General features: G+C 37.3%; 1 protein-coding gene across 1 annotated transcript in view; it reads left to right on the forward strand.

The window, feature by feature from the left end:
• Window positions 1–26,500, forward strand: part of Ccdc91 (coiled-coil domain containing 91) — a 416,145-nt gene that overhangs the window by 356,700 nt on the left and 32,945 nt on the right. The window contains exon 13 of the mRNA XM_048802484.1: window positions 25,289–25,358. Within this exon, the coding sequence (XP_048658441.1) occupies window positions 25,289–25,358 (70 nt within the window). The remainder of the gene's footprint in view (window positions 1–25,288; window positions 25,359–26,500) is intronic.

Raw genomic sequence — 26,500 nt, forward strand, 5'->3', positions numbered from 1 at the left:
ACTAGTATGGCAATATGTAAAACAGTGGATGTGTAACCAATGTGATGCTGCAATCTGTATACGGGGTAAAAATGGGAGTTCATAACCCACTTGAATCAAAGTATGAAATATGATATGTCAAGAACTATGTAATGTTTTGAACAACCAACAATAAAAATTAAAGAAAAAAAAGAAAACAGCTATGATCATAAAAAGTAATAAAATAAACCTCAAAAATTAAAAAAAAAGAAAAAGGAATGAACAACAGTGAAGAATGAAGGAACTTATGGGACATCTAAAAAAACCAATAAAATTTTAAAAAATAAAAATAAGCTTCAAAAAAAAAGAATAATAAAGAAATACTAAGTGGAGATCTTTAAGTTGAAATGAAAGGACACTAATCAGTAACATAACTGCATATAAAAGAATGAAACATGGGGTTGGGGTTGGGGTTGTGGCTCAGTGGTAGAGTGCTTGCCTAGCACATGCAAAGCCTTGGGTTCAATCCTGAGTACCACATAAAAATAAATAAATGTGTGCTATCGGTCTAATCATAACCATGTAGAATGCGCCTCAGAGTTGACCCTCTGAATGGCAGGAGGCTGGGACATTTATCTACTAGCTCTCATTGCTCACACCCCCAAAGTCATAGATTTTACCATATTTTTGGCCTACTAATATGGTAGAGTTTTCTAACACTCTGGAGAAAGTAGTAGAACTTTGCTGGTACTTGGAGTAGGATGCTGAAAGCATGCACATGAATTGTCCACTGAAGCTGCGGTGCAAATCCTGTGTGGGTGGGGAAGGTTTAAGGGGATATGGAACCAGGTGCTACCCACCCACCCAGCTTTACAAACCATAAACATTCTCCATGCTTCCTTTGATTACTATCCTCTTCTCTACTCTTCTTAGTTGCCAAATCTGGACTGAGCCCACCTGCTGTTCTCAAATTTATTACTTTCTTTCCGTATCAATTGCCCTATTTCATCTTCTCAGTTTCTTTTTGCTCCATTTTTTTGTCCATCACTTTACCAAAGTTATTTTTGTGAAGTACTAATGGTTTTTTTCAGAGGCTCCCCATTGTTACTATCCGAGATGAAAACAAATAGTGATGGCTCTTCTAAACTGGAAACCATTTCCTGACAGTGTCATGGTGAAAAGTTTCTAAGGCCATGCTAGAGCTCACTGAGAAGAAGTGTGATGGCTAATCAATGTTCCTAGGGGTGAGGAAAGGGAGGTGAGCCCATGTGCTAGGTATGTGTCAACCGTAGTTACACAATTCTTCCAGTCTTTGTATATAGTGTTCCATGACAGTAAATATCCGAGTCCAGTTCAGCCTTGTCTGCCTCTCCCATCTCAGCTCCTGCCACTCTTCTCCTTACTCCCTTCTCTCTAGTCATCTGGAATTTTGTGCCATTTTCTGAATTGGCCTTGCTCTTTCATATCCCCATGACTTTGCACTTGCTGTTCCTTCTGCTTTCATAAGGCCCCACTTGCCTTTTCCATGCTCTATCAGTCCTAAAGGGCCAAATCAAAATGTACCTGAATGAGAAGCCATCTATGATCCCATTGAAAAAGATAAATCTCTATTAGCCTAGACATTTCTAGTTTGTTTACTATCTATTTATTTTTTTATTATAATATAGTTCTTTGGATAATAATATTTTAATTGAGTATCTTTCCCACTATCCAAAATCAAACTAAGGAACAAGTGCTAGTTTTATTGGTCCAGGTGAGTGCATGCAATCCCTAATGTGGAGTTCTCTGAAGCATAATAGTCTCAATGTAAGATCTCTTGTATTGTCCTGGAATATCTGGATCCAAGCCCAGATCAGTAGGGAAACTTGCTCATTGGCCAGACCAATGAGAAGGAGAGGTCCCTTCACTCTTCATAGACCTGCACATAGAAAATGCAAGTGGCTTCTAAGCTCAGAACACAAAGCAGCAGGAAGAAATACATACTAGCTATGAAAAGAATAAACTAACATTTCAGCAAACAGCACAGTAGTTGGATTAAATGAAGCAGGTAAAACTAAAATCAGGTCTTAGGTAAGTAGAAGATAGTGATAGTGACAAACTTTGCTAAGAAAATATAAACTAAGGGGTAATAAGAGAAGAGATAAGGATATAACAAATATACTGACCAACCAACCGCAAAAAGAAAGAAACAAACGAACCCAACCCCAAACCTTATATTAGCAATATCTGCACCCATCAAAGTGGAATTTAGTGTTGGGCTATTGTTATACAGCTATCTAAACAAATGAATTATAGCTATCTGTAGCAATAAGGATAGAGCCTAAAAATAATACTTAGTGCATTAGATAAGTTACATAATAAATGAACAATATGTTTTGATTTGTGTATAATTTTAAAATATACTGAAAGCAATAGTATAGCTATTCTGTGTATGCAAACAATTTGTTTAAAGACTTGAAGGGTAATACATTAATTCTTAATAGTAATAAACACTCCCAGAAGTTGGGAATATTGGGCTGGGATGAAGCTCAGTGACAGAGAACTTGCCTAGTATGCATGAGTTTTTGGGTTTAATCACAAGCATCAGAGGCAGGGAAAGGAAAATGTAGGTGATATTTAAAAAAATAGATACTGAGTAAAGAGGACTTCTACTTTATCTCTGGGGTTTTTTATTTCTTTTTTTTTTCTTTTAAGAAGACAATGTCATCATAGGATACTCATGATTTTTTAACATCTGTTCATGGAGGAAAAAAACTGAAAGCAAATAAAGCAAAATACTAATAGGATTCAATTGTCAATAGTGAGAGTGAGGACTTCTGCCCTTTAAATCTTTGTAATTTTCTATGTTTTTTAAGTTTCCAGAAATAAAGAAAGAGGAAAAGGAGGAAAGAATAAAAGAAAAGGGAGAAAATGAGAGAAGTAGATAACCTGTCCAGCAATATTTTATGATTACAAAATAGGTGAAGCACAGTAACTTGAGCCTAGAAAGTCAAGAAGACCTTGGAAGATGCACAGTTGGTCACAGAAGCCAACTTTTCCAACCTTCTACATCATGGCTTGTCTAAAGCAATCAGTGCTTACTGTGCTTGGTAAAATAGCCCCAAATTTGGTTGTTTAAAAATTTTTAATGGTCTCTGTTCAAAGCCATGTGATTAATTAAAAGAAATCTTCAATGTTTCAAGTTTCCAATGTGCTGCTGTTTTTATATTTCAAAGAACCAGGGGAATAATATTTCATAAGCCCATTAAAAATGTTAAAAGTCCTTTTCCATTTAATTACATTACAAAAAATCATGGCTCCTAGCTTAATGGCTGCTGCATAGGAACAAGAGAGTTTTGGAAAAGTCCAGAGTGGCCTAGTAAAGCAAGCACTGCTACATTTTATTGCTTCATGTAACTTTACTTACAAGATATATTTGCAATAAACTCTGCATAAGTTTTCATGACCGTGTGAATAAGTAAAACTGAGAAAGTGGTTATAGCTGTTCCCATTTTAAATGTTAGAAGCACACTGCTGTGTTCTAACTCATGAGAGAAATATTCTGTTGCCTTTGAACTCATTACCCAACTCTACTTAGAGAAAAGCATTACCCAGAGATTTCACCAAAGGCTTTAGATGATTATTGTCCAACAGTGCAAGAACTTTCCACATTGTCCTTTTTATAAGCTATTATATTCTATTGGACAATCTATTTGAGCCAATCAACCAAGAATTTCATGAACAGCTATTGATATTCGGGCTCCTTGCTGGTCCAGGCCCTTTCAAGCCTGGACATGTATATATTGTGCTCATTGTTGTACATACTTTCCAGGCTCCATAATACTTTTATCTGTTCCTAGAGATGATGAGCTGAAGAGATTGAGGAGATTGAATAATTCACTGTTGAGGAAAGATGGAATTGTGAGAAACTTCTGTTCCTCAACTTGACTTAATACTCTTGAACATGGAAATGTGTATTAATTTTTTGGTGGTATTATTTATTTTGAAGTATTAATTAGAATGCTTTCTCCCTTTCTGGGCCCTTATGTCTTCATCATATTGTCAGGTCCATTGCTCCTCCATTTCCCCATTGACAATCACCTTCCCTAAAATCCTCCATTTACCTTCCTAAATATCTAGGCATAAAGTCACCCCCTGGAAAACAGCAAAAAAAATATCCTTTATTAATTTTAATGACATTATTCGAAGTATAGATAATTAGGGTGCTTTTGACAGAGTTGGGTCTTTTGTTTGTGTGTTTATCTCTAAGGAACAGATTTGAAAGTATCCAGGCACTATGAAGAATCCGATAGGGGTGGGTCAGGAACCATGGTACATGGGAACCTGAGAGGAGAACCTCAAATGCATGCTCCATTGTCATTTCCACTGAAGGTTAAATTAGCATTTATTTGTTCTTGGTGGTGGTGATGACCCACCAATCATCCATTCTCAATCGTCTACATCCAGGCAGTCTGTCTGACCCCTTCCAATTCTTGGTCTAATGGCCAAGGACAGTTGCAGGCATCTAGAAGAGAGGGGATTAATTGAATATTCAACAGGATGTGATAGCATGAGGGGTAGCCCTTGCCCCTAATGAAATTAAGTGTAGACAGAGGCTTCAGTTGGCTCTTCTCCAAAGTTCATACAGATGGAGGCAGGAGAGTGGCAAAGTCTGCTGTCTATCATGAACAGTGTAATTTTTACTAAAAGCCTCTGGAGGAGATAATGCTGAGTCTTAGTGGCAAATCTCCCCACACTCTTCAACAAACCTATTTTATATCTGTGTATTCTAGGTATGATATATGTATTTACCCAAATCATAAAAATATTTATATAAGTTTGGTTATTTCCAAGAACTCTGCTAAAATTGAGTGTCAAATGGTGTGAATATTTAAAAGTGCCTTATATGTTATGCCTAATCACTTCCAATAAACTTGTTCCAACTTCCACCTCCACTGGTAGTATATAAGCTTTCTTCCTCCAAGAAAGGCTATTTTTATTGTCCGTTATTTTCAGTGGCTGTGTAAGGAGAGAAAAAGAATACCGGGTTCCATTCTACCCCTGCTTTTTAGTTGTTAAGCCCACTCATCTCCCAGGCCTCAATTTCTGCACCTGAAAATTAAATAAAATTAGATCATTGGCTTTCGAAACATAGTCTTTATATCAGCAGCATCACCTAGAACTTAATAGACATGCACAATTTAGGCTCCCACTCAGAGATATTGAATCAGAAGCTCTGAAATTGGGACCCATCCATCTGTGTTTGAATGACTCTCTAGTGACACAGGCAGCTAAAATCCAGGAAATGCTATATTGAACCATCTGTAAGTTCTGCTTGAGCTCTAACAGACTTGATATGTCATTTTGAAGCAGAAAAGAAGAGGGATTTTTCATTGAGGGTTTGTTGGCATGGCTGTGTCATTCATGAGACTTGAACCCGACATAGATATTGTTGCATCTGGGTTCTCCAATTATTTAAAGAGCATTGCCAGATGTGTCTGATTTTACTGTAAAAAGACAAGATTATCAACCATGAGCAGTGGTAATGAGAAGCAATGTGGAGTGGATGATAAGATAGTGTTGAGACATCATATAAACCTGGGTTTGAATCATGTCTCTGAAGGTTCCTAGCTGAGTAGTTTTGAGTTCAGTGTCCTATTCTGAAAAATGGAGGTAGAGTACGTACTTCATAAAATTGTTGTAAGCATTAAATAAGATACTGCACATAAACTAAAACCAGTATCTGGCATGTAGTAAATGTTTAGTGAATGTAAGCTACTACCTGAAATTAGTAAGTTTCCAAAGCTCAGCTTTGCTCATCTGCATAAAAACAGATATAATAAGTATGTTAACCCTAAAAATTGGGGAAACCATTACCTGGTGAATTAACATAATCACAAGTAGAAGGAACAAGGAAAATAGGTGATTTGTAGACAGTAGGAAGCCACAGTTGGAGGAAATTTGCTACATGGATGTGAAGCAGGTTGTTCTTTTTTAGTAAAGATATCTTACAGCTATGCATAGCTTTCCTTTGCTGAAACTACTATAGGATACAAAAGACCAAGAGTTTTCTCCCCCAAAGCATGAATCCTGAACTTTATTCGTTCTCTTTGGCAAATTTGCATTCCATTCCTATTTTTGGAGGAGGAATCTAATATAGTAGGAGAGTGTCTATTCATAGTGGCCTCATTATCAGGGACCTCCAGGGTCACAGTGTTGGTGCTGGAGCACAGCTTACTGTCAGAGCACTAGTGCATTTCCAACATAAGTGCTAAAGTAGAATTCATTTCAGGTCCAACCTAGCTTCCCTCCCTCTTATCAAGCCCAGTTCCAGTTCTTAGAAATGGCAGTTTTAATCTTCTACATCATATGACATCTCTTTTCACTTGATATTAATGAATTTCTTCAAACATATATCTCTGTGCTATTTTAATTTTCACAGTAGAGATATGACAATTTTGTGCATTATTTTTTTTCAATTTACTGAGCTGATTATTCTGAAGATTGAGATTTGGTAAGGCATGTGTATTTCCCAAGAAATGCTAGAAAGAAATTTCTTCCTGGAAACAGTAATTGCTATAATTTGCAATCCCATTATAGAAAAGGGCATTTGTTTATGCAATCAAAGATACAAAATCTTTAAAGATATCTAGTTTTAAAGAATAACATATATAAAAGCATTTTCCTTTCAAAAGACTTGTGAAAGTTGCTTGGATGAACAAAGGATTGATGTGTTTGTAAGTTAGTGCAAAGTTCAATGAGCCAGACAGAAGTGAACCTTGAACAGAGGTGCCATTGTTCAGGTGAGGATGGAGAGTTTGTTATCCAATGAGGATGGTGATAGAGCCACACAAGCTCTGTGTGCCACGCTGAGTTTAGACAATCTGTGAGCAATGGAAAATTATTGGAGGTTACTGGAATTATTAAGTTAGTCATGCCTCATTACATTCCCTTATCCAGCAATTTGATAGAAGGAGCTTCTGAAGCTGTTCTTTGTGATTCTTGGTTCTGTTACTTAGAAAACTGTCAATTCAAGAAATTTATTCCTAAACCAATTCTCCTGGAAAAACCAACTTAACTACTCCAGTTTCAGTTTTGCGTGACAGATATTTATTTAAGATTTTCCATGTGCCATGCATCATTATAGGTGTTGCATGTGCAAAGATGGGTAAGGCAGAGTCTCCACCCTGGAAAGGAGCAAGAGACATCTGAGCAGATAAACTCAGACAACATGTGCAAAACACCATGGGCTCACCTTGGGGCTTTCGCTGGTGCCATGAGTAGATTCTTAGGTTTTTTCATACTTGGCTATTTACTGTGGGTCATTAATACGTCCAGGTCAGAGTTCTAAATGTTAATAAGGTTTGCTCAGGGTAAATGAGGGCACAGACATGGCAGTATTCTCTCTCTCATCCTGCTTCATAGTGAAACATATTTTAAAATAATAGGCCATTCTCATTTGAAAACTTTGCAAAAGGGTCGACAGTTTCAATATCGACAATTGAACTGTGAATTTTTGTGGAAATGTTTAAGATAATACCTTTAGACTAATTGGAATACATTTTAAAAAGCCAACTGTTGAACTGTTCTTATTTACTAATGAGGTTACCATACCTGAATACTTTAAAAAGTGTGTTTCAGGTTAGACATAACCCTTCTTTATTTATAATTGAATGATTCTTTCTAATCACCAATTCACTGGTAAATGTAGTGCCACTACTATGCAGTCAGTATAACCCTCATTTTGTAAAATGAAGAAACACAGAGAGGGTAAGTAAATTACCCAAGGCCACACAGTGAGACAGTGTTTGAGGAAAAGTAAAATTTGAAGTTCCTGACTCCCAATCTTAGCTGTAGTTCATTAGGTCATGCAACTTCCTTTTGAAAATAGTTATTAACACTCTAAAGGTTATTTTTCTTCTTGTTTTAACAAACATGTGGTCAATGTTTTTAATTCTAAGCCCTTGGAAACTCTGGGAATGAATTAGTTTCCTTGCAAATGCTTTTTAAAAAACATCTATCCTGTTAGGTTTATTATTATAGTGCTGTTCATCAATGCTGAGTTGATGACATTGTATGCTGTTTATTTTTCAGGAAACATTGATTCATTATATTTTTAATATGTAGAGAATGAGATTGCTTTGCTATTTTGCACAATTAAAATTTGGCTATGTTTGCTAGCACAGTGCTAGGAATGGTTTTATTTGTAATTTTGCTGCATAATATTTAATTATTTATTTATGACTTCATTCAAAATATTCTGACTTCAAGGCATGGAATCTTATAGGATAGCATCTTGCCTTCTGTTATATTCCTTTCATTTGTGTGTATTGCAACAACAGTAACAAAATGTTGAAAAGACAATGAAAAGGTGGTCGAAGACATCCAAGTTAAATTAGAGGATCTTGGGTCCATGGCCCAACACCTTTTAAGCATCAAGGACCTACTTTTGGGGTGATGATTGCTTATCTTGTAATTTTGTTATTGATATTGAATCAATCAGCTAATATTGGTCTATGAAGCAACTCGTAGGATTCTTTCTTTCCTTTCTTTTTCCCACATGGCTGCCCTTTCCCTCTTCTAGCCATCTCTGTTCTCCAACCCTTTTCTTCCACATCCCCATTTCTCTTCCTCTTTTGAGCTTCTCCCATGGGAAAGGCATCTACCAGGCACTGGGAGATGAGGACTGGGGACACATACTCTTTACAAATACCTGATCATCCACTGTAGTTTTCCAAAAGGTTTTCAAAGAAAATGCAAAATGTAACCAACCTTATTATTGAACTAGTCCTATTTTTCAGTGAAAGGTGAAAAAAGTGGAAATAAGTGTACTAAATTTTAATATCTTAAAGAGGCAACTTTGCTTAATGATTAAGCTGGACCCTTGAGCCTAACTACCTGAGTTTGACTCCTATGTTTGTCTTTTTGAGTTATTTCAACTCTTAGTGCTTTGATTTATTCATCTGTAACACAGAAATATTAACAATATTTGTCATTGGGTTGCTGAGAGAATTAAAGTTTATATAAAAGTGACTTGTATAGAAATGTCATCACATAATTATCTATTTTATGGTTATTTTTATTAATAAAAGTCCTAAGTCATTTGAAAAAGTAATATCTATGCATATAAAAATAATTGCTTTTATTCTGAGCAGCTAAGGACATGTTCGAGAATCACTTATTAATCAAAATATCGGTAGTAAAGAAATTATACTAGAAATATTTTGAGATGTTTTAGTGGGTGCACAGTGGAGAGAAACATAAAAATCTAGCCTTAGACACATTAGCTGTAACTAAGGAATGGTTCTATTTGTAATTTTGCTGCATAATATTTAGTAATTTATTTGTATTAATGGCTATTTATTTAGTTGTGTTAATGGCTCCAAGAGAACATAAGGCTAAGGGAAGGACAGCAGCAGAAGCTGACAGAAGTGTCCAGGTAACAGGACCCTTGAGTTCAGGGTACAGAAATAGAGAGTCTCCCTTCCAAAAGGGTACACTAAATCACCTCACCCTATAAAAAGAGTAAATACCCCAAGCTCAATATTCCTCTCCTCTAATACAATGAAATGCATGTGCAGAAGTCTATCTACTCCCACCTGTGTCACCCATGGGACTTTGGTACATAGTGAATCAATGCAAACTAATAAGAAGTTTATGCTATTTACTGTGCAGTGAGTAATAAAGTCTTTTATCTCTGACCCAAGAGTTTCATGTCTTCTGCTAGCTTTCATGAAACACTAACAAGAGAAGTTGTTAGCTTCCTGGTAGAGTAAAATGTCAGGCCCCCTAGACCATGACAGAAAGTACTTCTGAAACTTAATAGCTGGGATGTCTTTAATGTAATTGTTATGTAATTGCATGAGTTATCTGCTAACACTCATGACATACAATCTCTTTCTTCTTTTAAGAAGCACACTATGCCTAGAGAGATGAAATGAAAGCTGATTTCAAAACTAAAGTATATGTGACAGGTTAGTCATCTTTCTGGATGCTTCATATTTCAATTCTCCACTTGTCCAAGTCCAGAATAAAAGTACAAGTCTTGGACTTGTCCAAGTCCAGTACTTTTATTCTCCATTCTTGATTGCTGTTGCTCCATAATCATTGCATTTTCTGGCATCAGTCAAAAATAGTCTAATGCAATTACCTCACACTTGAGAAGGTCTTAATATTGGACCCAAATCTACTACTTGTCATCACCACCATGGGGTGGCCTTGCAAATGGGATGATACTATTTGAAGTCCACTGGCTAGGCTTAATTTCCTTTTGACTATACTTGGATAGTCACTACAATCATTTATCTCACTGATGATTTTTTTTTTTAGTTTCTCTGTTTGACTTTTTTCCTCCCCTTTCTGAGAGACACTCCTTTTAAAATGTTAATTTATTCAATAAAATTATATGCATATTACAAAACAGGGAATTTTTTTGTTCTTATATCTCTTGTGAGTTGATTTTTACAGTTTTAAATACTAGCAGAGAAATTTTTTGGTTAAATTATAAGGGAATATATACCCACAGCAAAAAAATAAGTGTGTGTGTGGGGGTATTATAAATGAATAAAAGTATTCATGTTTTCTTACCCCTTCACTATATCTCATTCCTTTCTCCCAAATATAACAACAATTTCCCATGTAGGTTTTTTTTTAAGTTGTCAGTTGATCTTTTTTTGTTTTATTTATCTATCTATCTGTCTATCTACTTATTTATTTATTTATTTATTTATTTATGGTGCTGAGGAATGAACCCAGGGCCTCACACATGCCAAGCAAGTACTCTACCACTGAGCCACAACTCCAGCCCTTCCATGTAGTTTTCTAGGCAATTTTTATTTAAATAGAAGTAAATACTGATTTTCTTTGCCTACCTTAAAAGTTTTAACATAAGTGGGAGTAGTCTATACATACTTTCTGCAAATTGCTTTCTTCCTTTTAACAATATCTCTTGGCCATCTTTCCAAATTAACTCAATTATATCAATTTCAGTATTTTTACCTTATTATTCTAACATTTGGATATATATCAGAGTAAGTACTTAAATAAAAATGTGAACATCTGTCTGTGGGAATGTGGGTGCATGGTATGTATATATTATAGCATAATTATGTGAGCCAAATAGCTGGGTCACAGGATTTATGCCTCTTAGATTTTGATTAGTATTATCAGATTGTGTAAAGAGGTAATTTTATTTCTTCCCTATCCAGGTTCAGGGATGAGAAAACTCTTCAGCAAAATCCTTAAGAAATGACAACATATTACAAAAGAATAACTTTGACAGTTTGGATTTGGATTCCATCAGAGAAAGTCCACTAGGATAGTGAAGGGTTTCATAACAGAAAACTTAGAACATGAAAAAAGAAAAGGGATTGAGCCTAAAGACAAGAAGCATTGGAACAGCAGGGGCAGTGAAAGGGAAGGGAACTGAGGTCTACCTTTTAGAAAGTTGACACCTACAAAGGAAGTGAGCTCTAGGATAAAAGCAAAGGGAGAAATGAGATTCAACTGGAGTTTCATTTGTTTTAAGAAAAAAAAAAACACATTTTATGTTATGTAGTCAGTTCAAATGAATTAAAAAATAGAAAATAAGTTTAATTTTTTTACATAGATAATAATAGGCTCAATGTGTACACGAGGCTGATTTCACTTCAGTTGGAAGAAGAAATTCTGACAAGGACTGTCCACACAGGGAGTGGGCTGCCTTGAGCCCACTGGGTGGTCCAACATAGGCTAAGTTCCCAACCTCAGCCAAGGCCCTTCCTGCATGGGCGGGAGGAGGCTATGTTAAATGACCTCTAAGACTCTATTATAATATTGTTCCTTAAACTAACATTTTCTGTTTACTTTGTACCAGGTATTTCACCAGAGTGCTTAATGTGGGTTATCTCATTTAACCTCATCAAGACTCTGAGGAAAAGAAATATTATTATATACAGTATTTCCACTCAACAGACAATGAAATCACAGTTGAGAGTTTTGTGTTGTTTTGCTTTTGAACTTGACCTTCTCCTTACCCCTGTTGCTTCCAGTCGAGGTCTTGTGGTCTTAAACATGGTGACTCACAGACTCTAGTCAGTTGCAACACTCTTCAACTGGAAAGATATAATATAGGGAGAAAATTTCCCCAATGATGTAGTTCGTAAGAATGCTCTGAGGGGAAGAGGAAGGCATTCTTCATTCGAAATACACTGATTGATATTGACTATTATGGATGCTGTGCAGGGTGCTGGGATGTGATGAGGACTGGGTCCTTATGCTTGGGGGTTTCAGATTAGTAGGAGAAGCGGGGAGTTGAGTACAAAATCACAAAGAAGCAAGGGCTTGATTAGGAGTTAACCCAAAGAGTAGGCATCCCTCTAAGCTTTGGGGGCTCAGGGAGGACATTCTAGAATAGAAGGACTCTAAAGCTGAAGGAGTATGAGAATTACTATGGTGAGGTATAAGATGAGCATTCAATGGAAAACGGAAGGGCTGACGCTACATTCTTGGCCAACAGCCAGTGGTTTAGTTTGGCTAGAGAGAAGCATGGGAGTGGCCTGAGAAGCCAGGTCTGAGCTGGGAAAGCAGGCAGGACCTTTTATGGCCTAGCTAATGAGTTTGGATCTCTTCCTGAGGGCAATGCTTACTTAAATTTATATAATAACTTTATTATATATTTATAAAATAAAATTGCAGTTACAGTCCTCTATTTCCAACAATAACCCCCTTTATATTGGAATTAATTTTAAATTGGCTGAGTTTTATCTAAAAGTTGAGAGTCCAGCTCTTTCCACATTTAGCTTAGACAAGATGAAGGATTGGAGCTCATGTGACCTGCTATCTCCAGATTATTTTACCTATCAGGATAAAAAAAAATCAAACAGAAGCCTTCGCCCCATCAACCATCATGGAAGAGGGTGGCCAGGGCATGCAGCAGCAAAGCTCTGTTGGGAAGAACATTTCCTTGCATTGGTGCTGAGGATTGGTCTCACAGGTAGTTCCTTGGGGCCTGAAGTCAGGTTTGGAGGAGGTGGGAGGCCAAGGAAACATGAAAAATCACCCAGATGCACAGCGATGTGGAAATTTTTTTATCAGCACCATCATTCCCCCGTACCTAGGGCAGTGGGCACAGACCCTGGCTTCTCTCTCTCAGGCTGCCCCGAGGCTACACCCCAGGTCTGGGAGCCCTCTCATCTGTCAGTTACCCTGTAAGAATGAAACAATGCACTTGTAGGGACATTATGCTTAAGGGCAAATTCTAGAATTCTATTCCTTGGTAGCTTTCCCTACTTTGTCCCATGAAGTATTCTGCAAGATTTGTGGGGGTAAAAAAAGTCTGGTGGTCTGAATTCTTGGAGATAGGAAACATACTTCTATAAAACAACCTCTAAATAATTCCAATGCATGCTAAATGTCTTCAATTTTGTCACTCTACTGACACCAAAGCTTATTGCTTATCCTCAAACGGCTCCTAGTGAAGTGTGCCAGATAATGCAAGCATTTTTCCCCTTTGCTAGCTTTATCATTTTTAGAATTGTAGCTTTTACATAGGAAGCATAGAGCATCTGGTGAAATTACCTCACCCTATTCTTAATTTAATTCCTTCCTTCAGGATACTGACGTAGATTTTCACTCACTTCACAAAAAAATCTTGCATTTTGTCTTAGATTACACAATGCCCCATAGGGTTTTATAAATCTATATAAAATATAGATATATTTTATGATATACATATTATAAAATATTTTTTTCCATGGAGAAGCTTCTATGCAAAATATTTAAATGTCCCAGTGATGAAGATCTTGCCAACTCTGTGTATGGGAGGGAACAGCAGCATTTTCTTCCCTCCTACAAAAACATATGTCTGCTGGATAAACCAAGGGATTCAAAGGTAAAATGTTCAAGTAAGCCAGAATGGATATGCTTTTAAAAAAATTTTTTAACTGTAAAAAAAAATAACAGTCTTACATATTAATGGGATATCATGAATGGTTCAATACATGTATACATTTTATAATTTTAAATCAGAGTAAATGTATTTATCTCCACAAACATTAATCAATTTATTATGGTGAAAACTTTCAAAATCTTTTTTACTAGCCTTAAAATAGACAGTATATAATTGTCATCTGGGATCACCATACTGTTCAATCAGATCTCAGAGTTTCATGTGCCTCTCTAACTGTAATATTCATCAAAATTCCCCTGTTGCCCCTGCCCTCCCTCAGCGTCCCTGGCCTCTAGTAACAATCATTCTACCCCCAACCTGGATGGGGTTTTAGATTTCACATGAGTGAGGTAATGTGGTGCTTGTCTCTCTGTGCCTGGCTTATTTCACTTAACCTGATGAACTTTGTTTCCATCCGTGTTGTTGCAAATGACACGATTCATTTTTTATGGCTGAATAATATTCCATCATGCATACATACCACATTTTCTTTATCCATTCATCAGTTGATGGACACTTAGGTTGTTTCCAATTTTGACTATTGTGAATAGTACTGCAATAAGAGATATGCTAGTAGGCCTATGAGGCTAGTAAAAAGATTCCAAGGAGAAACATGGGGTGTGTGGGGCAGGATTGAACTTAAACAAGTAAAAAAAGGGAATATATATATATATATATATACACACACACACACACACACACATATGCCTTAAAGAAAAGGAGGACAGTAAAATACCATATGACACTATGTCCTTGAAATGCCATTTTCTGTTTTTAAGAACCTAGCCAAATTAAGGGAAGAATAAGAACAGGCCCAGACTAGAATGTCCAGATAAGTACCATCTTGAAAGGCATGTTTTTCTTTCTCATGTATGTTGCAAATAGGGGCAGTCTAGTGTTGTCTGTAGGAGCTACTTTCTCACATGCATGCCAGGACAGCTGCTCCTTGGAATGCTGGTTATACAAGGAGGAAAAGCAAACTAAGAAAACCAGTCATGTCACTGCATCCATGGCAAAACTTAAGAAGCCTTTTTTTCCTGTGATACTGGCACAGAATTGAGGGCACTATGGAGAGTGTAAGTGCTACTCATCCAGTTGACCGCCACCGGCCAAAGTTTCATGAGGAGCTGAGGTGCTATTCGGTGAAGCTCTATGAGGGACAGAGGTGCTATCTGTCCAGTCTGTCATCACTGGACCACCCCCATAAGGACTTTTCAGTAAACCTTATGTCTAGGACCCTGTCTGCAGGTATTTTCTTTGATCTCTCAACAACTTATCCCATTGCCCAAACACAATCTATTCTACTACCCATACATACAACAATATGTATGTGTGTACAACAACATGTATGTATGTATGTATGTATGTAGATGTAGATGTAGATTTGATTAGAAACAGGCAAAATAAAAAGAGGTAAATAATAGAAGCAAGAGGCCAGCAGGTGGGAAAGATTACAGTGACCAGGGCTGGGCACAACAAACGAAAGGATTTTGCGAGGTGATCTGAGATGTGGACCCTGGCTAATGAATTTCTGTTTGTGCCATCGCTACCTAATGACAGAGAGACTCATCACAGAGTTCTAAGCCTAGGTTTGAAGCGATCCAGTCAGTGGGTCATGTAGGTGTGAACAGGGTAATTCAGTTTGGAGTAAGATGTGGCTTTTAGGAAATCAGAAGGACTGAATTCTTTCCCCAAAGTAACCACTGTTGGAAAATAAAGCAGGTTTGGCTCATAAAAGCAAATACTATGTATCAAGATAGACTTATAGCAAAGTGTTGTATTAGTATTTATTTTCTATATTTAAATGCTCCCTACTGTGGTAAATTACATTGTGTATATCCAGAATAGCTAGTTCTAGAATACGCTTATTAGTGTCTCTGGGGAGGCAGGATGCAGAGAAGAGAATAACTAAAGTTGGGTTTCAAATTTCTATACCAGAGAGAACAGCTTTTGTGAGCAGGATGGATCATTACTTTCTTAGAGCTGCTATAACAAATACCACAAAGAGAGGTCACTTAAAACCAACCAAATTTAATTCTCTCACAGTTCTGGAGGCTAAAAGTCAGGTGTTGACAGGGTCGGTTCTGTCTGAAGGCTTTGAGGGAGCACTCTGTCAGTCTCTGGGAACAACTGTCAATCCTTAGTGTTCCTGACTTGGAGATGCATCATGACTACACGGTCTGCCTCCCCCTTCACAGGGTGTGTGCCTGTCTTTGTGTCTTCATAGGGAGGTCTTCTCACATGGACACCAGTCACATTGGATTTGGGGCTGACCCTGCTCCATTGTAGACTCATCTTAACTAATTCCATCTGTTATACCTTTATTTCCAAACAAGATCACATTCTGAGGTACTGGGGGGCGGGGCTAGGACTTCAACATATCTTTTGGGGGAATAGAATTCAACCAAACACAAGGTCACTGGTGAACCAAGGAGGCTCTGGGAAGTTGTGTCATAATGGACAGTTAAGAAAACTCACATTTCTGTTCAACCTGCCTCAATTTGAATGTAAAGACTGAAGTTATTCTAGCCTCCAATAAGCTGCTATTAAACCAATTTGCCTACTATCATTTATACTTGAAAACTGACTACAAACCATGTTCTTTGCCTTGTAGATGTATTGTAACATGAGGAAACAATAAAATAATCATGGAAAGAAAGGGGGGGGAATGGGTGGAAAGTAAGAGAGATGGGAACTTCCAAAACACTTTCTTTCTTTTTTTTTTTTTTTTAAAGAGAGAGGGAGAGAGAGAATTTTAATATTTATTTTTTAGTATTTGGCGGACACAACATCTTTGTTTGTATGTGGTGCTGAGGCTCGAACCCGGGCCGCACGCATGCTAGGCGAGCGCGCTACCGCTTGAGCCACATCCCCAGCCCCCAAAACACTTTCTTGATTTCACAGATAGTGATCAGCTTAAAGTTTAATTTGCTAGTTAGATTTACAAAGTCAGAGGCACATCTAGAATGTGGAAAAGGGAAAAGCTCTTTAATAAAAACCACTGCAAACATTTAAAAAACATACTGTTGTAAAATAGAATTCAAAGTAAGATTAGAATTTTCATTTTGTTAAAACCCAGGAGTTACAGTATCATTATTACCACTTTACTTGTTCGTTCTTAGAAAACGATATCATTGTCTCCCTTCCAAGAGGAATCTGACCCTCCATTTTCTTCTGCATTGTCCATGTTAGGCAATAAGTTCTTCCTGTAGGCCCATGTGTACAATATGTACTACATTGTTGCCCTCATGGGTTTAGTATAAATGTAACATCATGTTGTGCAAGAAGAATTCCACTATGATTTAATAGCTAACATTCTCAGAGGGAGCCATTATTTAAAACAGCATAAGAATTCAAGAACCATTTGGCCGATGAGATCTGAGCCAATTGGGATCAACTACCCTGTCATCATTCGTGCAGCGGAACATAAATATGGGTCAGATGAAAGGAAATGTTCAGGTCAAATGCAACAAATTGTTCCAAACAGTCATAACTGAAAGATAATGCTTTGCTTGAGTAGAGAGGAAGAAATAAGTAGATGTTTTCTTAACATTAAATACCAGAGTGAAACAAGAGTGACTGAACTAGAGCAATTGCCTGAGTCTAATGACTTCATTTCTGCCTTGTAATCTGGCTCAGCTAAAAGCTATCCTCTGTCTCATCTTCACCCTGGGACTTAGGCTGATTTAGCTGTCACAATCTGGAATATTGCCAATCAATGTGACAGAAGGAAAGATAGAAAGAGCTATCTTTTAGTACAGACCTGAATCTTCGGAGTTTCTACTTAGAAAAATCATACATCACTATGGTCACTTTTAATTTCATATCGTTAGATGACTACACTTAACTCCATGGGGCAGAGGAATTCAGTTCTGAAATGGAGTGAATAGATCATCATAGATATAAAAAACTAATTAAACTATAAAACTTTAAAAAGCATAATATCTGTGTAAGCTGACATTAGGCAAAGAGTTCTTAAAATTGATGTGAAAGCATTAGAAAGTTGAAATAAGTAGTAAAAATACCAATGACTCTTACAGATACTATACATTATTTAATAAGAATAAGTCTGATCCGTATGCACTTCTATAAAATTACATACAACGTAAGTGAAGTGAAAATAGAAATTAAAAAGAATTTGTAAATTCTATAGATATACTAGCTTTCATTGAATTGTATACTTACAATATGTGAATTTTATGGCATGTAAATCATATGTCAATAGAAATTTTTATAAGGGTGCAGAATATGTGGATATTGCTTAATATTGGACTTGGCTCCATAACAAAAACTCAATTATAGTGACCTAACTAGAAGAGGTTTTTAGTTTTCATATATAACAAGAAAAGGTGGGGAGCAGTCAATCTAGCAGAATTTAGGCTCTTTGCAGCTTCCGGCTCAGCCGTTCATAACATACAGCTCTTCTCTTCACTGTTGCAAGATAGATATTCCGTCTCCATGTATTAGATCATCATCCCTGTAGGAAGCTTGAAGAGACGATACAAATATCTTTTAGTTGGGCACTCTGCCACTCCTGATAAAGTTGTGATTTTTGTTGATACGCAGCAAGAGGAGAATAGGAGATGACACAGATCAGATGTACAACTAATTCTTGTATCATGCTCTTTCATTGGCAGGATAGTATCAATGTTGTCCTGTGTAAATACTTTTTTCCTTGCAGATATGCACTATAATTTATTGCACTATCCTCCAATTAGTGAACATTTAGATAGCTTCTTATTTAACACTACAATTAATATCCTTATAAAAAATTTGTCTCATTTCTGATTGTTGTTTTAGTTTCTTTGGGGGCTAATGATACAAAGTTTATAAATAGTTCAAGATTGTTTTTTAGTTGTGAGTTATCATATAGCAAAACTAAAAATCTTCTTTCAAAAACTTACTAGTTATTTGGGACCTGAACAAATATTTTCTCATTTAATTTATCATATGATTTTTTAGTCCAGCACTAGAAACTTCATTTTTTAAGAAGCATAAATATACGGAGGCAACATTTGAAAGAGTAATAGAGTTTTGAGACTCTTGGTGACTGTATGACTCACATAAGGATAGTGATTAATGAAGGCAACATTATACTCTAACAGTACTGGTGGCAGAACTGGTGCTAAAGGGAAATGTAGTGTTGACAGGAATGCTGGTAGTGATGGTGATGATGGTGAGGTGAAGATGGCAGTTAAGAGTGGGGGTGGATGTGGTGGGGGTGGCAAAGGTGGTGGTGGAGGTGGAGGTGGAGGTGGTAGGTGATGGTAATATAGGTGGAGGTGGAAGGGGTGATGATGGTAGAAGTGATGGTAATGGAGATGGAGGTGGAGGGAGTTATGATGGTAGAAGTGGTAGTGGAGGTGGAGGTGGTGATGATGGTAGAGGTGGTGGTGGAGGTGGAGGTGGTGATGATGGTAGAGGTGGTGGTGAAGATGAAAGTGGTGGCAGTGGTATGCATGGTGGAGATAGAGGTGTTGGAGTGGTAGAGATGGTATTGGTAGTATGTGTGGTAGAGATGGAAGTGGTGATATTGGTAGAGACGGCATCAGTACTGGTGTGGTTGGAACTGGTGGTGAAGGTATAGTGGAGGTGGTAGTGGAAATGGGGATGTGGTAGAAGTGTTGGTGGTGGAGGTGGATGCTGTAGTAGTGATAGAGGTGATGGTAGATGTAGTGGTGGTAATGTCGATGGAATGAGTGGTGAAGGTGGCAGTGGAGGTGGTTAAGATGGTGATGGTGGTAGAGGTGGTGGAGGTGGAGGTGGTGAGGTAGTAAAGGTGGTAGTAAGGGAGGTTGTGGAATTGGTAGTAATTGAGGTTGTTGCTGGGGATGGTAGGGATGCTCTGATTAAAGGAAATAATATGATTATCATGTTACTGATCACTATTAATGTCACAGAATCATCTATAGGCTACTTCTTAGTACTTTTTCTGAATTCTTAGAGAAACCAGCTATTATTATAACTACAAGTTACTTATAGCCTTCAACACTTTGACACATATAACTTGGGAGTGCTTTGCATTGGATCCTTGATAGGTACTTCCTACTTCTTGTGCTGGGGCTTCTCTGATGCTATGGCATAAGACACTCATGTACCAAGGTTCAGCACTTGTGCATACAGACTCTGGAAATGCAGGGGTGTTGATGCCCATGGAGCTATCCTTAATAAATGTGGAATGTGAGCTGATGCATAAATGCTTTCCCATTTTATTCCTTGGGCAAATCATCCATATATATAAAATAAATCTCCTACAGAGACCCAAGATTGAACTCCCTTTCCCCTTAATTGTAACCAACTTCTTCTCCTTTATAGCCCTTTATTGTTACATCTTAGAATCGGATTCCAAATTGAGTGCCTAATCATAAAACTTTCTTTTCGGTTCTGCTTTTAAGAAAACAAGACAAACAAGACAGGAAAGGTATTTCAAGAAAGGCTTTATGTAATACCACTCCCTAGATTGGTCATCCATGGTTCAGACAACCATAGTTTCATTTTATTCATGTATTGTAAATTTGATCCGTAAGAATTTATCTTCCATATGACTGCCATGATATTTAGATGCCATCACAATGTCTGGTGTCAATTGGGTGCTCAATAAAGCTTCATGAATATATAAAAGAATAAATTAAAAGTAGGCAATTTTGAAGCCCAAGTGCTAAGCTTATATTAATACAGATGTCTCAGTCAGAGATTGGTATCCATTTGTAATCAGATAATTATTTGGTATATCCTGACTTAGAAGAGAGTTGGGTAATAAGAAAAACATGTCATGAAGCAACAGATGACTATGTAACCCATTCCTGTTTCTCTGGATAAAGTATATAAATCTAGAATTTACTTACTCTCAAATGCTTTTTTTAAAATTTCACCAATGTACCACATGTTTTTACTCCCTATGTGGTAGTCATACCACAATTTTCAAGCTTATAATTTATTTCACTTAGCCTTGGTTATATTTTAAGGTTATCATTGTTAGTCTTTTTATATCATCAATAAAATGACTCTAACTCACAATACAAGATGGGCTATTGTGGGTTCATCCTGAATAAAACTCATTCCATAGCCTTAGAATGAGCCTTGGTTCTTATATCTTACTTCAAATTTTGAGAGAAAGCTTTCTGTTGAGTCCTTTGTAAAGGCTTTGAGTCTCAGAGCCCAATGGATCACTTCTGCTGAAGAGGATAGACTCTGTCCTTTCAACCTTTTAAAATAATGCATCCTGAATCCTCAGTAAAGGCCCACTGGACCACCTACCCTTCCATCACACAAATATACAAAATCTTTAGCAATCTTTTCCCCAAATTAATAATTATTGCTGAGGTTACAACATAAAAATATTGATTCCCTTATTTTGATTTAAATTCATAAAGTAAATTAAAATAAATCTAAAACACACATTTAGACTGACTTTTGAGAATGTATTTATAATTGTCCTAAAGGACCACCTATTACATATGAGACCACCAATAGTCTAAAACATCAAAATTTGAGACCATTTATCCATACCACAGCAAATGCACATTCTGGCAAAGAATGAAATGAAATAAACATGGCTTTTATTTGTTAAGTAGGTTTCATCTTTTTTTTAAACAACTTGTTTTTCTTATCCTTTTTGATTGGACTGCAAAGGATCTGTGTTATTATCTCTACCTTCTCCTGTTCTATGAAAACAAACCAGAGAAAAAGAGCAAAGTTAGCAATAGCCTAAGGCTTCATGTATTGCATAGTGATGAACCTGCTACTAGTGACTTAGGGCTGAGTTCATTGGTTATATGCCTTTGAATGTGATTAATTTATCTCTAGTATGTGTGTTAACTGCAGTTCTCAGATTAACTCATTTAGGCAGAGTTAAAAATTTGAAATGAATTGTGGCTAGGTCTTCAGTTCTGCTCTAACATTCATTCTGACATTCTTTTTGATATTTTGCCTAAACCAATGTCTAGGTTTCCCAGCACTCTTTCTCTCTTGCACATACATAAAGGTGCAGGCATTGACTCAGGTATGACCAATGGATATGTAAGGACATGGTGTGAGGAGTTCCCAGGAAGACTTCTTGAAAGGGGATGGGAATCCTGAGAACATCTTTGGTCATTTTCTCCTTCCTCTACCCTGAAATACAGGCGTAAAATTTTGAAAATGAGAAACACAAGAATCTATGCTAAGGATGAATCAGCAAGTAAGAAAGGAGGCGAGCCCTGGTGAAACTGCCACTAAGTGACAGAGAAACATTTACCTGTTTAAACTTCTGTCATTTGTGTTTTCCTGATTTATGCAGTCAGACATAATCCTGCTCAGCACAGAAGGGAAGACAATAGACAGCCAGTACATCTCTAGGGAACATAAGCAGAATAGCTTGTCTTCATCCTGATTTCCTGCCTGTTCTGCTACCAAGTATCTGAAGACTGGAGAGAGGGATGTCTCTCGTGAGCCATGAGTTTGAAAATACAATGTGATCCCTTCCCTTCCTTTCCCCTCCTTCTCTCTCCTCTCTCTTTCTCTTTTATTTCTATGAATCTTGGTGGTAGGCAAAGAATTCCCAAAATACCAGTTTCTTACTTCCCCAGCTCTTATAGGCATCAATCAGATGTGCTCACCTGGGGTTTTGATTTAGGAGTAGTGAAGTAGGGATGGGAGAATTCTTTCTTGAGACAATTTTAATTTTGGCAGCATCCTTTAAGGGCAGTGTTATGGTTTGGATGTAAGGTGTCCCCCAAAAGCTCACATGTGAGATAATACAAGAAGATTTAGAGGAGAAATGATTGGATTACAGCCTTACCTAATCAGCGAATTAATCCCTAGTGGGACTAATTGAGTCTTAACTGGAGGCAGGTGGGGTGTGGCTGGAGGAAGTGGTTCATTGGGGGTGTGACTTTGGGTATATATTTTGTATCTGGAGGGTGGAGTCTCTCTCCCCCGACTCCTCATCATCACAAGCTGTTTCCCTCTGCCATACTCTTCCACCATGAAGTCCTGCTTCTCTGGAGCCTAGAGGAATGGAGTCTGCGATCCATGGATTGATATCTCTGAAAATGTGAGCCGCTAAATAAGCTTTTCCTCTCCTAAAATTGTTCTGATCAGATATTTTAGTCATAGCAGTGAAAAAGCTGACTAAAACAGGCTGATGGCAAAGAGCCAGCTATGACAAATGTCAATGCCCTTAGTCAACATCTTAAAGGGACACATGCAATGAGGTGGTATGCAAACCACCGAGAAAGACCTATGGGGTGTCTAAGTAAGAGGGTGTTAGAAAGAACTTTCATTGAAGTCTTTGGCCTCTGGCTGGATGATTTGAGGGAGAATCAAAGAAGCAGGTCTTATTGTAGACAGGATGTTGTGAGAAGATGGGAATTTTGTTTTAAGATGGGAAATTCTATGCTTAAGTATCTAAATTTTATAGGGAAGGAAATCTATAGCATGTATAAAGTTGTATTAGATAAGACAGTAACAGTCACTCATTTATCAAGAGGAAGGATCTTTGGTATTTTGTGTTAAGTTTAAAAGAATGTTTTGTGAGGTTTCATCAAGCTGGAGAACAATATGGCTTAGCTATGGATATCAGGTCAGTTTTTAATATCCTTGAGACCAAGACATGAGCATCAAATCAATGATCAAATGCCAGAGAATGCTTTTTATAAATTTCTTCCTGATCATTCCTGGATGCCAACAGTATCAATGGCATGAGCTGTGGCATCTGGTGTTTGTTGTAGTTTCCTCACTGGACAGATCCTGTATTATAATTTTGATCTTGATTCTTTGTCTCTTCCCATTTGCTGAGGCCAGTTTCCCAATCTTGCAAATAATTCTATGAACAACCTGATACCCTAGCAATAAGCTTTTTTTCATACTTAAATCAGATAGTCAGCTAAGACTCTACCCACTTTCAAGACTGAAGAGAACATAAACTACTTAAGGCTGAACTATCCATGAGTTATTTAAAATAGTGACACATTTTCTCCTACGTAGGAAGTTATTCATTTTGCTGATTTCTGTTGTATCCTAAAGACATTTTGCTATTTTAAAACTCTAATGATATAATTTTGTAAAACCTCTATTGTCTGCATAAATGATAAGTCTTTAAAGAGAATCTGGGAGCATATTTGTGGCTAGATGATTTGAGCTGATCAGTCTTGAGTCTCATGGAATACCCCATGAACAAAGAGCAAACGTTATATCTTAGACAAGAAATACAATATAGTTCACTTTAAAAGGGAGCATAGCAGTGAATAGGGCCTTATTCCAGCTTTCAAAACTAAGTTCAGATAAGGCTAAGAATTGGGAACATAAGCTAATGCTCACAGCTGGTGAAGTTGACCAGCTGGTAAAATTGACAAGCTCTGCAGGCCATTGAATGTGTCTGAGGAAATCAGAACAGTCAGGTGTGAGAATGAAAACACACAGTTCAAGATTCTGAGCTTCTTGGAAAGAGATAAAAGAAGTGTAGGTTAAAAAAGATCTAAAGCTCCCCCAAATCTTTGGAATCAGGTAAGTAAGCACCTTCTTCATTTGGGAAACAGGAAGATCTAAAGGAACTGGAACAATTATTAGGGACCTAGGGATACATGTAGGAACTCCATCTAGGGATAAAACCAAAACCCTGCGTTGATCTTATCTGTAAATTGTGTCATTTCAGATCAATGTACTTAGTTAAAATGTGGTCCTACTGGAGTACAGTGTACCCTATTTCAGTATGACATCATAAGAACAGTGTGTCCTTATAAGAAGAGGGGAAGAAACATGGAAACACATAGTGTAAATGCCATGTGATAATGGAAATAGAGGTTGGAGTAATGTATCTACAAATCAAGAAGCACCAAAGATTATCAATAACACCAGACGTTAGAAAGATATGGAATAGATCATCCCCAAAATTTCAGAGAGACCAAGACCTTGCAGACATCTTGATTTCAGACATATCTCTAATATTCAGAACTATGAGAGTATAGATTTCTGTTTTATGCCACCCACCTTCTAGTGATTTGTTACTGCATCCCTAGGAAGATAATATACCCAGAAAAGGTGGTGGGAGTGAGTGTGGCTCACTTGACTTTGAGCTTATCTTGTGAATTATTGTGAACTGTATTTACTTATGATCCACCCTAAGAAAATGTTGAACTTGGGGGAAATACGTGGCTATTAGAAATCATACAAATTCATTAAGGTAGTTAACTTACCCTTTGTGCTTTGGCACAAGAAAAAAAATAGTTCAGATATCTGCATTTAGTTATGGTGTGTATGTGTGTGTGTGTGTTGTAAACTCCTTGTCATGAATTGTAAGAGTCCATCTTTTATTCAGATGGGGAGAAGTCCACATGCCCTGGGAGACTAAGGGCAGTAACATTTAAAAGACATTACTTTGGAACTCAGAAGAATCTATGACATCTTAAGAAGGTGTGTTTGGCCTTACTTGTTTTTCTCTTTTAGCGCAGTGACAGCACATACCAAGCACCCAGCACATATTTGTGGAAGGAAGGAACTGGTAGCTCCAGGACAGGTAAGAAATGAAAACTGACAAAGGCAGCCAATTGGAGACCAACTTCTCTCTTTTCTGGACTGTCCCCTCATAGAGTATGTGATGGTTAATCTGAATTGTCGACTTGATTGGATTAAGAGATACCAAAGATTATGAGGTTTCTGGGTGTTTCAGTGAGGGTGTTTCTAGGAATGATTGGCATGTGGGACAGCAAACCAAGGCAGAGACCCACCTTAAGTGTGGGCACAGTCTAATAGATTAAAGGTTTAGATGGAAAAAAGGTGGAATAACAAGGAAGCAGCAGCAAATGAAAGCTTGATTCTTCTTGAGTGAGTTCTTTGATTGCTAGGGCAAGTACCTGTGGATATCAGATTCTTAACCAGTGACTCTTCAGGGAGTTTCCAGGCCTTTGGGTCCAGAACTGGGGCATCGATCCCTCTTGTTATGAGGCTGCAGCTTCTTGGACTGAGCAGCTACTTGTTCCTCCAGTTCTCCAGCCTGCAGATGGCCATTGTGGAACTATCCATCTTCTGATCATATAAGCCAGTACAATAAATCCCTCCTTTTTTGGTTCTATTTCTCTACAGAACACTGACTAATACAGAGTAGATGCAAAATCCATTTTAAAAGAATATCCTACTTTTTATTTGATCAACATAAATCCTTTGGGTAAACTAAGAACAGTTCTTTCTATTTGCATTTTTTTTTGGTTCAGCTATTAAGAAATACTTAAGGTCTAAGTCTTCATCTGCAATTCAAGAAATTTGTTTCCTTCTTAAATCTTTTTATAGTAACAAAGTTGACCCATTCATATCCTGTCACAATAACTATAATAACTATCAACCTCAAATCATTTCCACATATGATATGTATTTTAATATCTATATTTCTTGTATCTCCTTATTCATTCCTTTTGTGTTTCGTATCTGTGAAAAAGACCGCAGGAAGCTCATATCTAGGTATATGATGGTTATGTTTAAACCATAACACCACCTGTCACCACTTTACTCACTTACTTGTAAGCATATTGATGGAGTGAGATGGGAAAGGGGATAGTCTTCTCTTTCACAAAGCCCTCACTACCATCTGTGCATTCACAGTGCCTGGAACACTTCCTAGCTCATAGACTCACTTAAGGTAATACTAGGTGTGAGAAGTTATAA

This window comes from Marmota marmota, unplaced genomic scaffold (genome assembly GCF_001458135.2).
Source record: "Marmota marmota marmota unplaced genomic scaffold, marMar, whole genome shotgun sequence".
NCBI lineage: Eukaryota > Metazoa > Chordata > Mammalia > Rodentia > Sciuridae > Marmota > Marmota marmota.